We start from the raw sequence: 17734 nt of genomic DNA, 5'->3' as shown, positions 1-17734 counted from the left end.
TTGACATTATTTTCTTATCCTTTTATTGCAGATATTTGTCAGTGAATGTTAAATGCTATTATGTGCAATCTCGAAATTATAAAATCGTTGTAAATTTTCGACGACATATTTCTAGGAGGGGAATACAGTCTCGGTGATAAATATATCAACAAACATTGCACATAATACGTTTGCTACATAATGCATACTATTGTTCGAAGCGCGAAGAGAGGCGACGATTAAACAAATCAACAATAGCATTTATAATCTGCTATAGAATTAAAATTGATATTAATGAAGCGAAATACGTACACAATATAATAATGCGGTGCTACCAGTCGATAATTCGCGGTATAAAAGTTGTGACGGGAGATTATTTTTATTAAAATAAAGTGGCTAATTCTTATAAAATAATCCTTAAACATATAGATAAGGTGTACAGCGTAATCTGTATACGAAACATATACAGTAAATCTGGGTAAATGTAATATACGCTCTATCACTTTTATATATATAGTGGCGTCTGTGTTAATCGCGTTTTCAGGTCAAATCGCTAATAAATTAGCTCAGTAGTATCATAGCCTGATGATTTACAAATAAAGATTTAAGCCGCTCTTCTCTACTCTGTCGTTTATACATAAAATGGTATCTTCAAACGAAAGCGTTTACAAAGTTGTTTTTGCGTAATACGCGCGATTCCTAAATAAATTGAGCGATTCAAATTATGTATTTATAAATTCTCGAATAATACAATTATCTCCATATTTTCAGATATTTTTCATAGTTTTTTATATCATCTTGTATTCTGATAAAAAACGAAAAAAACTGATGAAAACGCATACACAGGATATCAAGATCATATGACGTATGTTACATTTTTTTCCCCTCAAAGCCCAAAGGAAACTTAAGAACAAAAGTTTGCTTAGATATATATCGGTGGAAAATATCTAATGTTTTCTTCTAAAATCTTTTGCAAAAACACATACATAAGATGTGAAAAAGTAAATAGTTCCAAAAGAACTGACAATATTTTGCACAATACGTAACATAAATGTTTCTATCATCAACTAAATTCTTTAACAAGCTAAATTTTTGAACATCGTTGAAAGAATGAGAAGTTATACAAGAACAAAAATCGCATCAAGATTACGATATGTTATACATCGTTATACGCATTTTTTACAATGTGAATCCGCTGAAAATTTCGCTATTGTGTATGATGACACGCGCTTGCCTATAAGTGCAACCACATATACAAAATTAACACTTCGAGAGTATAATTCTGCGTTATCGAATTTCAATAGCTAAAGTTTTCACGCTTTATGGAAGAGAGAAATGATGAACTTACAGTTAAAACAGCTCTAATGTATATATATATATATATATATATATATATATATATATATATATATATATATATATATATAGGAGATGCACGATGTCGAATGTGCGTGCATTCAACATTGGCTGCGTCATATTTTTTCCCGCAAATTTACAGCCAGATTGTGCATGTATCTATGTATTAATGCATATGATCGGTATTTTTAGATGCGAGCAACGTTGTGCGATTTATGTACATCCCTGCTTCGGGTACAGAATGTTCACCTTAAAACGCAGCCTCGCATAGCGATACATAATAATCGTATCGCTCCTTCCAATGGAAGAAAAGAAGTCGCAAATGAAATTAAATTTCCATCATTTATCTGAAGCGATCTGATATCGTAATGACAGGTGTGAAACAAATGAGAACCGAAAGAATTTCGGCATAACGACCCTTCAAACTTTTCTTTTAAATAAAAATTGAATAGAAGATAAAAATATGAGAATTTTATAATCACATATTTATATTTAAATATATATTGTATATTAAAAAATTATGTTTATATATTTTCATATGATTTTACGATTATATTTATTGTACATTAATTCTTTTACTTTTTGTATTTTTTTTTTTTTTTTTTTTCAATTGCGATTTCTCTGACCTATCTCCTGTTGACACACCTTCGCATTCGAATCTTAAAACACAAACAGTCCATTATACATTCAACCTTGTGTAAGAGAGTCGCGGCTACTACTAACATGGACACAGATGTGTGTTAAGTCTTTAATAAAATATATTACAGATACTTTTTTTTTTTTAACTCGGCTTATATATATATATATTTATATACATACCCATATTGCGCTCAGATACCACGTGTAGTGTACGACGCAATCATGATCGTCGAGTTTTAGTCATCCCTTCGCTTTGGTATTTACAAGAAGAAAAACTATGCGTACAATGACAATGTTGAGTAAGAATTTGACGCATGCGCGCGCACGGCGTGTAAACGTCGTATTTACATTTCACTCGCGCGCCGACCATATGGTTTTTTCTTTGTACCTCTTTCCTGACAATTATTAGCGTTTATAAATCTGTGGATGTATGTGCGTCGGTATATCTCATTTTATCCTCACGTTTTTGTGTGTGATTCAACGCGTACGAAATAGAGATGCCTTTAGGTAGGATTTTCTTCGGGTTTTCGCATTTGCACGTGTAGAACGTCAATAAACATAACGAGATTTGGAAGATGGGAACCTTTCACGTGCCTTTTCAACAAAGTTTATCTTGGGAGTGATGGAGAGATTTTGGAAGAAAGGTAGAGACTCGTCCTCTCTCTGACGCTGAAAGCTCTGATATAGATCGTACATACATCCCGTTGCAGGATATCGCTTTTTCTCTCTTACAAATTCGGTAGTCAAGAAGAAGCTGTATCTACATCTACACCTAACGCTCGTGGAATCCAATGTGCCTTTCTCGAAGAGAGATTCATTAATCGTTGATCAAATGCGACGATTTATGTTGTCCAATATATGAATCTCATTTCTCTTTTCTTTCGTCTTTTACACTTATAACATATAGAGTACACTTATACAATAGAGTACTCACATAAAATTATTTTTCAACGCAGATATAGGACGCGTTACATTTCAGTTTCGTACTTCTTGTACACTTGTGTTACAAATTACAATCAAGGTTTTTCATAGTTTATCGCTCTTTTGGACGTTCTTTTTCTTCGGCACAGACAAAACATAGTTTTCGCTCTTTCGTTTCAAAACACGATAAACGTTCGAACGAGTTAATAAACATTTGTTTTTATGGCCGGTTAGGCTTCCTAGCGGAATGTGCCTATACGCCGACAATCTTGATAAATTAAACGTTTGCCTATAATAGTGTCACTGTGAACAGCGTTTATAGAAAGACTCTATATTCTGAGAGAGATCAACACGTATCGTGATTTGATTGGTTTATTCAGACGGTCCTTGACCCCAGCGCGATTTAGTCCTCGGTAATTTAGCTGACGGTGGTGAAGTACCGCCGCCGCTTAATTTCCGCTTGACATTTAGCACGATTCCAGTCTTGGACGAGGTTTTCGAGTGAGATGTCGCTTTAGAGACGTCTATTGGCGGAGTAGACGGGAAGGCGGGAAAGTCCTCATCCTCGAGACCAGGTGGCTTCGGCTGTTCGGAGGCATAACTCTTCTTGAAAAGATCCGAAGGAGTCGGCTTGTACGACGCTTCTACGGGCTCCGAGGGAAGGGAGGGAAGAGCCTGCGGCAGCGGCGGGATTGGCGCGTCGTTTACCGAGCCGACAGACGACGGCGACAGGACCAGATTCGGGACAGGAGACGCGAGCAAGGATGATGGTGATGGCGATGACGCGGACAAGCTCGGCATCGTCGACGCCGCTGCTGCTGCTGTTGCAGCAGCGACAGCGGCCAGTTCCTCCTCCGCCTTTCGGATCAGATCCAAATCGCTCAGCGTACTCAGCGTGCTCTTGCTCTCCTTCGGCACCTCGGGCGACGCTTTCTCCGATTGTGTGATCCTGGAAGATGACGGCGAGTATCTCTCCGTGTTCGAAGCGTAGAGTGACGAGCCAGTCGCGGGTAGAAACGACGCGCTAGGCTTCGACGGGAGATAAGGATCCACTTTGGAGGATTCCTGTCGCTTCACGTTCGCCAAGATCTCCTGCAGATTCGGCGGTATAGTGATGTCCGAGACCTTGTCGAGGATCGGCTGCGCGAACTTGGAGATCCCTGGAGGAGGTGGCGTGAAGGAGCGCGTATCCGACGGGCTATAAGCTTCCTCGCAGTCGTTGCTGGGTGGATCCAGCCCCAAACCCTGAAATATAAGAACAAATTAGAAAAATCGATATGTACAATTGTCAACAGAGCTCGTATACTCATCGTTTGGGGTACATAATAGTGCCGATTAATGGAATATAAATTGATAAATTTATATTTTATATTTTATCGATACGAGATTATTCGAGAAATTACGTTTAACACAAATATATTATGCTTTCAGATAAAATATCAAATATGTTATTTTTGTTGTCAGAGATCATAGGATTTCGCATTTTAAGTTTCTCAAATATATTAAGAAAAAATTTATCAGTAAAAGGGAAAAACAACTAACAGACTTTTACTTAAGCGTACTAATATATATATATATATATATGTGTGTGTGTGTGTGTGTGTGTACACACAGATCTTAATATCGACTGTAATATTAAAACAATGAGAAATGTAGAAACATTTATAATTTTTTTACACAGCCTGCTACAAATACGATATATAAATATTGATTCAATTTCTTTTAATATCTACAAAATGATCGATTTTTCGTGTTTCAATTTATTTCCAACAAACACGTTCAACTAAATTTCACGGGATCGGGAACGTATGGGGAAACGGATGATTCAAAATAAATTTTATTTACATCAAGCTAAACATGGAAGGGGGACGACATAACAATCAAAATCAAAATCGCGATAAATGGGTCTTAGAGAAATTCTCACCGGCAGAGTCGGCGTCGTTTCGTCGAGAAACGACGAGCTAATGCTCTGTATCTGTTGCTTCTGTTCCTCAATCTGCTGTTTCTGCTCTTCGATCTGCCGATTCAGCTCGTCCATCTTTCTCTGCAGTTCCGTGGAATTTTTACTGGACGATAAAATACCAGCAGCGCTGTCGGTGGTGGTTTGCAGATTGTTCATGTCGTCGTCCATCTCTCCGGGACTGTAAGGTTCGTCCCCGTCGTCGTCCAATGCGACCTTGCCGGGTGACGAAGTCAGGTCGATCTTGGACGATAGCTCCGGTACGATCTTACATATCGTCGCGGTGTCTATGGCAGCACGCGACATACCTATGTGCGCCTTGTTGAGAGATTCTAAAGTCAATTGCGTCACCGTTGGTTTCTCCTTCGTCGAGTCGGTCAATGCAGTCGCTTTGTGATATAACATGGGCGATGAGGATGGCGGCGGCGATGAAGTCTTCTCCTTCGGCACGCTGACCAATGGCGGTGTATAACTCCTGTCGATCGACTCCTTCTTGGGCGTCTTCGTAGGAACGACTGGCGGTACAGCTGTTAGTCGTTTCTTCTTGTTGCGAACTATGATGCCTAGAAGTAGATGCGGACGATGCTCCTCGAAGCCGGGTCCGGTGAGTGGCAAGAGCACTGGCGGTATCGTGCTCTGACTCGAGAACGGCATTATGTAGAAGTCCTTGATATTCTTGGAGACGTTGCCCACGACGCCTAGACGGCTTCTGCTATTCAAATAGCTGTACAGAGTTATGTATGGAATCTTTTCCTCGTCGTTTGCGGCTGTTAATCTGATGACCAAGATCTCCTTCGAGCCTGTTCTCTTCATCTTCGAGATATAGTCCCAAACAGTATCGTGACTGATCCTGCCGACAACGTCGACGGTATCCGGTAGATCGTCCATTAGATCCTTGGCATTGCCGCTTACTTCTTGCGCAGTTATAAAGAACTTGGCGACGTCAACCATGTTAACGAAACCGCGCCAAACTGTTCGCCATCCGCCCTTCGACGTCGTATCCTTGTCCGTTTCTTGTTCCTTGTCTCTCTCGGGTTCCTCGTTTATGTCGGGCGTCTTGATCGTGACGGTGGAGCTAGGTTCTCTGTCCGATATATCAGAATCGTTTCCGTCAATCGTATTCGTGGTCGCCTCATCCTCTATGTGTCGCCAGAGACGATCTTCAATCGGTTTCTCTGCAAACGGCGAGGTTTCCTTCTTTTTCTCCGTCTCCTTCTTTCGTTCCTCCTCCTTTTTATCAATATCTTTAGGTTCTCGGGATTCGCTACGATTTCTCATTCGACCATCGTTACTCTTATGCTTGTCCTTTTCCTTCTGCCGGCCTCTCTCTCTGCTCTCCTTCCTACTTGTCTTATCTTTCCGATCTCGATCTTTATCCTTATCGCGCTCTCTCTCCTTGTCACGTCTGCTCTCTTTATTTCTAGACTTTCGTTCTTTGCTCTTGTCTCGCGTTTTGCTGCGATCCCGATCTCGGCTACGCCGATGCCGGCTGTGACTTCTGTCCCGTCGATCTTTGCTTTTAGATTTTACGCTATCGCGTTCCCTGCTTCTCTCCTTATCCTTCCTCCTGCGTTCGTCCATTTTCGATTTTTTCATGTCCATTCGCGATCTCAACCTATCCTCCTTATCCTCCTTATCCTCCTTATCCTTCTCCAATTCATCAACCGTGGAACTTATGCTGTCACCGCTATTCAACGCGGTGACGATATCCTGCACCGGCGTCTTAGGATCAACGTGATCAATTCCGCCGTCATTCTCGATTATCTGCTCGCCTTTGTGAGTTTTCACGACTATTGACTTGGCCTGAGCCATCAGATCCAATTCATTCTTCTTTATCATCTCTAGCTGATGTTTGGTCTCCTTCTCTCGCCACTCGGCCAATTCCTGGCTGGCCATCTCATCCGGACTTAATCGTACTACCGCATCCGGCGTCAAGGAGCGGTCCGCGATTTTTCTGAATAATGTCAGATTCTTGGTATCCTTTATGTTGAACACGAGACTTCTGTACTTTGCTTTGTATTTGGAACCTGTGTCCTTGAAATATTTGTACATTTCGAGCTCTATCTTGAAGGCTAAGTCGGCAATCTCCTCGTCGGTTAATTTCAGATCTTCGGTTTCCTTTATACGACTGGACAGTAATTCTGTCAGCGTTCTCCGGATATTTACTCGTATAGGTTCCGTCTCTGGCTTTCTCACCGGTGTTAGTTTAATCTGTTGCTTCGATTGGGATGGCGATGGCTTTGTCTCTTGCTTCTTAACCGGCGTCTGCTTTGGTGAACCCGTTGCTCTCAACTGTGCCGACATGACACTCTTCGGTGTTGCAGTCTTCAATATTATAGGGCTCCTTCCCGGCGTCGTGGAGATTATTGTCTGTTTCAGCTGCATCGGTTTATTGCTCGGCGACACATTCACTTGCTGTTGTGTGGCAGAAAATATTGTAATCTTTTTAGTGGGTGCTAAAACAGTTTGTTTCGATCCAACTACCTTTGTATAGATCATCTTTGGCAAGACTTTAACCGGCGGTGTCATTTTCACCTGAAAATATAGTTGATATCTTTTTGTTAACTCTCATATTTACAAAAATCGAATTAATCTGATAATACTTTTTACATAGTTTTTAGCTCTCTATATGCAATTAATAATTATTTTAATCTATTTAATTTAATTTTGTATTTTGTACATACTGTTTTTCCAGCCGTTTGGATCTGTGTGACAAATTTTCCACCTATCTTAAGTGTATTGATATTGTTAGCTCCTATCACCTCGCAAGTTGGATTCTCTTTCAACCATGTTTGCAAATTAGATTTTGTAGGAGCATCTGCACCTGAAATAATGATAATTCATGCATATCTATATATACACATACAAATCTCTATTTTAAACATCAAAAATCATTATTATTATCAATAATTTATTTTGATAATAGTATTGTTATTATCAAAAATCTCTTTATATCTTTTCCAATAATAATTCTTATTCAAATGACAAATATGCGCAGAATAAAAATGTTACGTGTACAATTAATTTAGACAGAAAAAGTGAATAAAAATATATATTGTTAATATTTAACATTAACTAAATAATCTATTTACCAGTAAGAAGTTTGCCAGTCTTTCTGTCAAGAACTATCACTCTAGTCTCAGGTTTTGCCTTAGTTTCTGCTAGACCTGACTTTGTGGCTTTTGATCCCGTTGGTACAGGTTTGTCTTTGGTCAAAGTTTCTTGAGCGTGTGCGAGAATACACGCGTCTGAACAATAAATGCTGGAATTTCTAGCTTCTTTCTTACAAACAACACACTGCATTGTTCCAGAAACTGGAGTAATACTACCGTCAACAGAAAGACCCGATAGAGATATTTCTTTCGTTAACACTTTCTGCGATATTGAATTCTCATTCACTAGTTCAATCTTCGTTTTTTGTTTTCCAGATTGCAAATTCGACTTTGCTCTCTCCTCTTCAGCTTTCTTTTTCGAACAATTTGGACAAACCCATTCTATACCCTTCTCCTCCATTTGTTGACCTATCATATATGTATAATATAAATGTATAATATAAATATTACTGAATATATATATTTCATCTCATCATTTAAATCAAGATCCGGAATACTTACCCATAGCTTTACTAACATGTACACATTTTCCATGGAACCAATCTTCGCAGACATCACAGCATATCATAAATCGATTGTTATGCGGTCGTTTGCAGATACACCATAATCGATCTGGATCATCTTCCGAATCTGAGTTGTCCTCTTCATCCTCCTCATCATCATCCTCTTCTTCATCATTCATTTTTAGCTCTTCTTTGTTATGTAATAATTGCTGAACTTGCGGACTATAACAATCATTGTCGAGTATAATATGTATATAAGATGTTCGAGATATAAGATCTATAAAATTCGAAATAAATGGCACTGATTGAATAAGATTCAATCTTATGGTCATAATCAGATTGCAGACAAAACAGCCAATCTACAGCCAGTGAAGAGGGTAACTGTGCATTGTCAGTCTACCTCCTCCATTGGTTGCAAACTGGCTGTGTTGTCTGCAACCTGTTTATAGCCTTGTGTCCACGATATTAGAACTCGGTTCGAGCTCTCAGACCGAGAAATGCCGAGAGTAGCCAATTAATTTGCAGTTTTTACGAAAAAGCGGCAATTTTATTGGCTACACTTTTTCCAGTCCAAGTTCTAGCATCATGGACACAAAGCTATAAACAGGTAAAAAATCAAGTATTTGAGAGCAGAGTAGATTTTCGAACGTTATCCAATATTTCTTAATTTGTATAGACATATAAAATATAATTAGATGGAACAGTTTCTGAAATAAAAGCAAGATTTGCAATAAGGAGGATACTTCCGATGCGATATATTCAGTTCGAAGGTAGAAAAAAGAACAACACCCCTACCATTCTCTCCTCTCTTTTTAAGGCTTACTCCAGTATCTGTAAAATTCAATATTATATTTGATTTGGTTATATCCCATTTTACTGCACGCAAATATAATAGCCGAATCAAGCCCACCCGAAAGAATCCGAATAATATTCCAATGCATCCTACTTACATTTTCATCAACAACGCACATATCAGCTGTTCCATCCACGAACACATGTTTATGGTATAATAATAATAATAATATAGTACTAATATAGCAAACCCACGTGATTTTTTCTATCTTCTTTGCTGGTTCGGGATTTTTCTGCGATATCTCAGTTTTTGCCTGCAATCGTTTACTTCTAGTTGCAGGTGCTTCAATGGGTGGTAATGTGATCACACGACCACCCCGAATTATCTGAATCGGCTCTTTATCATCTTTCGATTTCTTGCTCATTTCTTTCGGAGTATTTGGTTGAGTTTGTATCGTCGTTACAGTCTCCGTTGGTTTAGTTAATTCTTGGTCAGATGTTATTAGTGTAGGCATAAGCATGTTGTTTGATGCTAATGATTCTGATACAGGTGGTGTGGAATCAACCAGTGCACTCTGGAATCCATACACAACGCAATATAAAATTAAGAATAAAGATAATTTTATTCTATATATATGCTATATTCTTATAGTTATTTTTATTAATATTTGGGGGGGGGGGAAGAAAGAGAAGGGAAAAAAAGTGTAAGAAGAGTAGAGAGGAAAACTGTGAGAAAGAGAGAAAAACCTCTTTTTCTCTCTTCGCACATCTAAAATAATAAATAAATGATTAAAAATAAAAAAAAAAAAATAATAAAATATTAATAAACTAATTATTGCTGTTGTATGTAAAACAAGGCAATGCAAGTTCCGAAATGCATCATATATCGTGCAACTCGGAATACGTTCATATATATGTTATGGCCATTGCAAGTATTAAAATTTAGGAATAAGTTAATAAGTGTTTAACGAAAGGACTATTACAAGAGAATCATTACATTAAGAAATGTATATTTTCCAAAATTAAATACAAAGAACGCAACGTCGATATTTTTCGCCGATAAGCGAAAAACTCATTGGCTAATGCATGCATTACCTTATTAACAGAAAGATTTTAATCAATTTATTTTTGAAGCATTTGTCAAAAATTGTCCTATATAAATCTTGTCGGTGATTCGTTGAGGTAAATAATAGAAGGACAAGTGAAAAATTACACACAAATTTTACACAAATAACACTTTTTTTATCTAAATATTTATCTGAGCGCAAAATTTTTGTAAAGATTATATTTTAATTTTTAATCACAGTTTGTTAACAAAAAATTTCTACACAGAGAACAAAAAAAATTAAATAATTAGATCGGATTTGATAAAAAAAAAATCATTTATTTTATGATAAAACTTATTTTTGGTATATAAAAATTTCATAAATATAAAATATACAAATTTATTCAATATCATACTTACCAAAAAAATATAATACTGAAATCAATATCTAATTTATAAATAAATTCATAATTTATTTATTCATAAAATTTATAAATAAATTAGATATTAATAAATTTATTAAAATTTATGAATATATATACACAAATAAGTAAATATATATCAAGCGTTCTAAAAATAAAGTAATTTTTGTTACACACCTAAAAACTGATACATATAAAACTGATAAATTAATAATTAAAATTCAAAATATTATAATAGAATTTAATATTATAATAATAGAACACTTAATTTGTAAGTATTAATTCTATTATTATAATGTATTGTGTTTAATGTGTTTATCACTAGTGTATGCCTTCATGAGCAGAAAAAAATATTGAAATATTCTAGAATCAAATGTTAGTAGAAGCTCGATATTTTTTTCTTTTTTGCTCAGGAAAAGCTTATATATGGCACATTAAGAATTTAATATAGACTCAATAAACATTCTGTCAGTGAATCATCTGATTTTCTTTCATAAATATTCTTTTTACTTGCATACATATTCTTTTCACTATATTATTATATCTATTTTTTAAAATGATTTATTAAATGTATTTTTAATATTATATCCTCTTACTATTATTAGTAAGAATATATATTATTATTATACATGCTTACATGTTCAGCTAAATCATCCGTTAGTTCATCTTGTAACAATAAAGCTTCAGCTAAAAGTTCTTCTTCGTGCTTGCTAGCTTCCATTTCTAAAGTAGCAAATAAATGTTCTTCTCCTTCAATCCCACCTTTAACAAAAACATGGAATGCATCAATGAATTATTGTGTAACATAACGTAAATGTATTTAGAAAAAAAATCGTAAAATTAGGGACAAATTTAGAAAAAAGATTGTATAGATTTAAATCATAAAGAATAGAGAGTTATTCATAGAGTATCATAGAGAGATGTATAGAAAAACACATGTATGCATAACATTTTCATCAGTACATTATAAATTAATGATTAAAACTTACTACTTTTAGGAATATGATTTGGAACATGAGGTAGTACCACAGGTTGAATAATTCCCTCTGACGAAGCAGTATTTGGCACTAAGAAAACATACGATAGCATCGCAAAACATAAATTTAAGCATACATTGTGTCCTTGATAATATTAAATAATATGTGTGTGTGCAAGCAATAGAGAATCCAATGAAAAAATAACAGAATATATTAAAATATTTATTGGAATCACCTTTAAAAGAAATAAAAATAAAAAGAAATAAAATAACAAAAACATGAAAAAATGTCATATTGTGATTACAAATATAGAGGTTATAAAAGCGAGTTTTGTAAAAATTACTTGTCAAAAAGTAGCATACAGAAATAGACTAGAGGGAAATGCAAAATTATAAAGCTATCTAAAATAGTTTTACCTGAATCCAGTGATGGTTGTAATTCTGCAAGAGGTGCTTTAATGTCCGATTTTTGTTCGCTCTCCTCTCCTGATACTACATTGTTACTTTCATCGAGATTCAACTGTTGCGACTGAATAGATTGTTCTAGCATATCCGCTACTGTCTTTTTATTATTAAAATTAGAAGCAATGTTTTGTGCTACATTTGAACCAGCACAAATGCCAATATCCAATGAAGTAGCTGCAGATATAGGAATTATCGATGATCCAGGTGTAGATACTATTGTCGCAGAAGGAGTTGTCGGAGTTGTAGGAGTTGCAGTGTTGTCTGCGATTTTTCCATCACTATTCGAACCAACACGTCGGATTATATCTGGTGTTGAGAAAAGCGCTGGACCTAGAGAATCCGCTACAAATCCTGGAGCTTTTCGAATATCCTTTTTAAGTTTCTTCGCACCTATAAGGAAATGATTTGACACTTATATATAAAATTACAATTCAATTCTTTGAATTGATTCTTATTTTGGTTTACTTTTAATTTCTAAATATAGTTAAAAAAAAATACTGACCATCCAGTGCTTTGTTCTCTATGGATTTTGCAGAATTTTCTTCTCCCTTTGAAAATAATTCTATGCTATCAGATTTTCTCTTTTCTCTTTTTATATCACCAAGTTTGATCTTTAAGGGACTACCAGCTGATGAAGAAATTTTGGATTGCTGTTGCACCGATAATCCTTGAGTCACGGCCTGTGCAGATTGTTGCGACACAGGTTGCTGTGTCAATGTAGCTTTTACTTGGGAAACCTGTATGTTTGGACTCACTGTTTTAGATGCTATTGGTAATGGTCCCAATTTTCCATCTGTAGTCGTGAGTAACTTTGTATTTGTTTGATTTACAGGTTTTCCCTTAAGAAACATCATTGGCTTTTTAAGCCCAATGTTCTTGAGTTCGTTCGGTTTCATCGGAATTTGTTTTTGAACAAAAGTAACTTTTTGATTGCTTCTTCCTTGACCAGGTTTGGTTAATATCATATCGCCCTTTATCATATTGGCGTTAATTAGATTTGCTTTCACTTGATTTGTCGTTTGTAGCGGTTTCTCATATACTTCTTCAGACGGAGATGTTTCCGCGTATTGCGATTCCTCTTTCTTTTTCCCACCGAGAGTTTTGATTTGTCTCTTACTCTTAGTTGGACTAAACCTCTCTGAAATATGTAACATTACATTATTTAATTCAGTTATTAAATTGATTATTTTTTTTTATTAACTAATTTTACTCACCTGATCTCTCGTCTTTCTCGGGAGTTTTCATTGCATTAACAGCAGCAGCCATCTCCATATCTAATCGTCGTACCTGTTCCATATCCAGTTGTTTGTTTTGACCTCTTCTTCGAACTGCTGTCATACTACCACCCCTTGTAGTAAGACCTTTTCGTCCCCCTCGAGCTTTGGCATTAGGTCTCTTAGTACCTCGAGGGCCAAAGTCCGAATCGTTATCATTATCGGATGGTGGTTCCGATTCTGAGGATTCTGTAGATGACTCTGTGATATCATCATCCTCTTCCTCTTCATTATTCCTGCCTTGTGCTAAAAACATAATGATGAAATTTAATTCAGCATAATTAATAATTTAAAATTATTGTTATAATATAGCATTAAAGATTATAGTACCTTTAGTTATGCCATGCTGGACATTCGTTATATTTCTCGGAGCAAGATGTCCTGATAATTTAGGTGTTCCAACAATATTTGTATTACCTCTAGAAAGTCCAGGTACATTTGTAGGTGTAGACACAGTAACCTTACGTATCGGTCTACTCATTTGTTTGTTCTGTAATGGTGCCTATCAAGACATCAATAAGATATCACATAATTAATCTTTTACATTAAGATATTCTATATTTATGTAACAATGATTACTTACACTCACACTCTTTACAATAAGCTTGCTCTTAACTCCTGCATTTTCTATATCATTAATAGATGATACAACAGTTGTTCGAGGAGACAATGATTGATGTATATATTGCACATCATTAGATTCAGGCGAATCATCAACAATTGGTAAAGGATCTCTTGGTATTGGATCATTGGGAGATAATCTACTTGTATAACAATGATCCAATTGTATATTATAACGTATAGTATTCTGCTGCTCTTCTATTGATAACATATCTAGAAAAAAAAAGCACATAAAGAAATTCCAAGATAAATCAAAATCTATTATAGACAATATCAGAGAAATAAAAGATAAATTTGTGTATAATAATTGAAATTTTGCATGTATTTACGTCGATGAGATACAATAAAAAATCGCTAATGTAAACAGAAAATTGTCGCCAAATAAGGAAGAGCTCAAAACTTAACAAAAAAAAAAAAACTAATTTACAAAGTACCAAGCATTGCAGTGACATTCTCCCCGAGTATCTGCTTTGCCTCTTCGCTTTGGAGAGCTGTCTCTAATCTTTCCAACTGTTCTGGATCCATCTCCATAAAAGGATCTACCAACCCACCCGAGTCGGTACTGGCATTGGCGCTTACCGAGCTCGCTGTAGGATGTATAAATGGCGGTGGATCTACAGTCAAGGTAATATCCCCATTTTCGATGTCTGTCTCAGTTTGTCCTAGTCTTACCACGCTAACATTAGCGGTTGATTGGGTCACTGCAAAAATGTTGAGCGATTCAATGCGATCTGTATGTAGACATCCCAGGGTATTCATACTTTATTCGCGCGAATCATTTCCAATACTTTTTACCTCGATTCGCAGCCACTTACTTATCAAGTTCTGTAGAGTCGCCTGATCAACGGATAAGGTTCCATCGTCATTTACAACAATAATCAACGTATCATCCTTCTTCTCGGAGTCGCTCTGCGGCTCGACGATATACGAACTCGACATCTTTGTCTGCCTGCAAAACACATAGAACGATCACGTCTCGTCGAGAAAGAGAAGACACGATTCTCCGGAACGGATTGAGGTTATGATTACCTGGGCGCGCCAAATTATATCCGAGGCTCTATCAGCGTCTCGTGGATTCAGTATTCACCTTCCGCTGTTGCCACACGAGAATATCTCGTTGCGAACGACCTCCCCGGGCGATTCGCGAGGAGCGAAGGTGTCCTAAAAAAAAATCCACACCGCGAGTAACGTAACAACACTCCGGTAATTACTTAACGTTGTCGCGCACGAAAAGCGGAAGTGAGCTGTACAGCCGCGATAGATACGTCGCACAGCAGGACGCGGAAGTGACCCGGACACGCGCGCGAGGAATCGACGAGGGATCGACGCGGCCGCGAAAAATGCCTCCTCCTCGCCTCTAACGGGTAAACAACAGCGCCGCCGAGCACTCGCGGGCGGCCATTTTGCTCGGCTCGAAACGTTCGCCCGTCATTCCATCGTCGAGGACGGTGAGCTCGGCGGGAGCTCGCCCGCTCTTCCGTTTCCCCGCTCGTTCCTCTGCCGCGAACGAGATTCCCGGGCGACGACGACGAATATCAAGTCTCGCACGGAGCACTCTATCCCGCTCGAACCGCGATAACTCGGCGATCCATTGCGTCGTCCTTCCGCGAATCGGCGGCCGATTATCGTGAGCGAAATACAATACATATACGTACACGTATATGTATGTATATGTATATAGTGTGCATACACGTATCATGTGCGCGTCGCGCGTTGCGCAACCAAACCCAAACGCGCGAAATCAGTCGAGGAACGCCGGGAACGAGCGAAATGGAACGGAAGGAAACAACGGGACCGGATATACGACTTTTTTTACAACCGTATAAGTGCGTTTATCACACAATGAGCAATTTTATTTAAAAAAATCATTTTAGTAAGTACAAGATATATAGTTTGACGCTATCATCTTCCGCGAGTAGCTTTATTATCATTTTTTAATTATTCGATATTATCGAGCTCGAATGTATTTTGTATTATGCGTCGTTATTGGTGGAAATATTAAATATTTCATTGAACAGGTTATTTTCATTTCAATAATAATGAAATATTTATTGTATAAGTATATATATATATGATTAGTCTTAATAAATTATTTCTAAATTTTGAAATTAGGATTATGATATACAAACCTGAGCAACAGAGAGACACTTGTTTGACAGATTATTGTTTATTATACGAGACAAAAGAATCGACATCACGCGCGCGATTTTTTAATATGGCGTCTCTTCCTTGTCACGCGATTGATTTTAGTTCGTTCACATCCGACTCGGAGGACAGATGGCGCTGAAAATTGTTTCTCCACGTTTTTCAAGTTTTTGCCAGTTTTTGTCATCGAGATAAATGTTCTGAAAAATATTATCATGGAGACGAGCAATTTGGTGAAACCCAAGAAGAAGGTTAAGAGAGGAATAATATATTTATCCACAATCCCAAAATATATGAACATCGCAATGATCCGGGAGACTTTCGCGGCTTACGGGGAAGTGGGCAGAGTGTATTTACAACTGGCCGAAAATGGTTAGTTTGTGTTCTCATTGTATCGTTTTCTTTAATTTTTAAATAGAGCGCATATTATACATAATCCTAACTATAGTACTTTATTTTTGCGAGTAAAAAGACCGCTTTATATAAATGTAAAAAGTAATTTTCAAAAATGAATCAATGAAAATAGGAATTACCATAAATTCTTGATTACAAAAGCTGTATTTCATTTAAAATATCAAAATGTTTCAGATGCACAGTCGATTAAAAAGAAACGGAAAAAGGCGATCAAGCATTTCACCGAAGGTTGGGTGGAGTTTGAAAGTAAGAAGGTAGCAACATTTGTAGCAGCGACATTAAACAATACTCAAATATCGATGAGAAAGAAAAGCAAGTTCTATGATATTATGTGGAATATAAAGTACTTGCCTAGGTAAGCATAAATAATTTAAAGGAATATTTCATGTCTTTGCTAGTATTAATATATGATTAATATTTATTTATTTATATATTTTATTCTCTTTCACAGATTTAAATGGATTCACTTGAGTGAGCGTTTAGCGTATGAACGTGCTGTGCATAAACAAAGACTTTTAACTGAAATAGCACAAGCTAAGAGAGAAGTCAACTTCTTCTCGTATAATGTAGATAGAAGTAAAAAATTACTTAAAAAGCACAAGCAAGGAGAAGAGACAACTTTCGAATTGCCTGAAGTTAAGCAAAGGGACACTGATAGTGAGATAAGAAGTAGGAAAGCAGAAACGATAGATGGAGAGGATAGAACAGAGTTCCTTAAATCGATATTTGGATAAAATTTAGTGTATATATAGGTATCGTATAGTTATATAGCAATATATTTAAATGAATATAGAAAGGAACTTGAATTAAATTGTTTTATAATAAAACTGATTTTTTTTTAAATTTTTTTATACTAAAAACCAAAAATTACATGAACAATTTTTATTTATTCCATACATGTAGCATTCGTTAATAAGAAATCTTTTCTGTTGTAACAAAAAACAAACTTATCCAATTCTTGATTGCTGAATAATATTTAATAGAAATAACATTTAGTTTAATAGAAGTAAAATATTTTGTTTTTAACAAATATTTTTTGAAGCGAGTAGTTCACAATGTGATTTATTTTAATCACATAATGTAGCTTATCGTGCAATGAAAATTGTAGT

The 17734-nt window shown here is 36.4% G+C and overlaps 2 protein-coding genes across 3 annotated transcripts; one reads left to right on the top strand and one right to left on the bottom strand.

Moving 5' to 3' along the window:
• Positions 1-910: 910 nt before the first annotated feature.
• Pps (protein partner of snf) lies at positions 911-16268 on the bottom strand. 2 transcript variants are annotated; one of them, XM_083047876.1, is made up of 17 exons: positions 16196-16268; positions 15096-15227; positions 14882-15015; positions 14501-14767; positions 14029-14279; positions 13776-13947; positions 13386-13691; positions 12674-13309; positions 12124-12561; positions 11720-11797; positions 11368-11492; positions 9519-9838; positions 8470-8693; positions 7948-8376; positions 7540-7679; positions 4820-7390; positions 911-4140 (listed from the first exon to the last, which is right to left on the bottom strand). In XM_083047876.1, exons 3-17 carry the CDS (start codon positions 15003-15005, stop codon positions 3268-3270), a joined length of 6954 nt encoding a protein of 2317 aa, XP_082904002.1. In that variant the 5' UTR covers positions 15006-15015; positions 15096-15227; positions 16196-16268; the 3' UTR covers positions 911-3267. The 2 variants fall into 2 exon arrangements, with proteins under 2 accessions (XP_082904002.1, XP_082904003.1); XM_083047877.1 differs by lacking the exons at positions 11720-11797; positions 16196-16268 and having other exon boundaries at positions 15096-15671.
• LOC145941722 (activator of basal transcription 1) lies at positions 15694-17518 on the top strand. The gene is made up of 4 exons (XM_083047993.1): positions 15694-15939; positions 16317-16583; positions 16800-16980; positions 17077-17518. Exons 2-4 carry the CDS (start codon positions 16427-16429, stop codon positions 17357-17359), a joined length of 621 nt encoding a protein of 206 aa, XP_082904119.1. The 5' UTR covers positions 15694-15939; positions 16317-16426; the 3' UTR covers positions 17360-17518.
• Positions 17519-17734: the final 216 nt, after the last annotated feature.

This window comes from Prenolepis imparis, unplaced genomic scaffold (genome assembly GCF_030444845.1).
Source record: "Prenolepis imparis isolate NDT839.2.m4 unplaced genomic scaffold, iyPreImpa1.0 SCAF_10, whole genome shotgun sequence".
NCBI classification, from domain to species: Eukaryota; Metazoa; Arthropoda; class Insecta; order Hymenoptera; family Formicidae; genus Prenolepis; species Prenolepis imparis.
This window is presented reverse-complemented; position numbering and strand designations above follow the sequence as displayed.

Bases quoted from the DNA above. Each gene is read 5' to 3' on its own strand.
- LOC145941722 (XM_083047993.1), top strand. From the start codon at position 16,427: ATGGAGACGAGCAATTTGGTGAAACCCAAGAAGAAGGTTAAGAGAGGA. The intron at 16,584-16,799 runs GTTAGTTTGTGT...AAAATGTTTCAG, and splicing joins TTTACAACTGGCCGAAAATG to ATGCACAGTCGATTAAAAAG. The intron at 16,981-17,076 runs GTAAGCATAAAT...TCTCTTTCACAG, and splicing joins AATATAAAGTACTTGCCTAG to ATTTAAATGGATTCACTTGA.
- Pps (XM_083047876.1), bottom strand. From the start codon at position 15,005: ATGTCGAGTTCGTATATCGTCGAGCCGCAGAGCGACTCCGAGAAGAAG. The intron at 13,692-13,775 runs GTACTATAATCT...TTATGTTTTTAG, and splicing joins CCAGCATGGCATAACTAAAG to CACAAGGCAGGAATAATGAA. The intron at 9,839-11,367 runs GTAAGCATGTAT...TATGGATTCCAG, and splicing joins CGGATGATTTAGCTGAACAT to AGTGCACTGGTTGATTCCAC.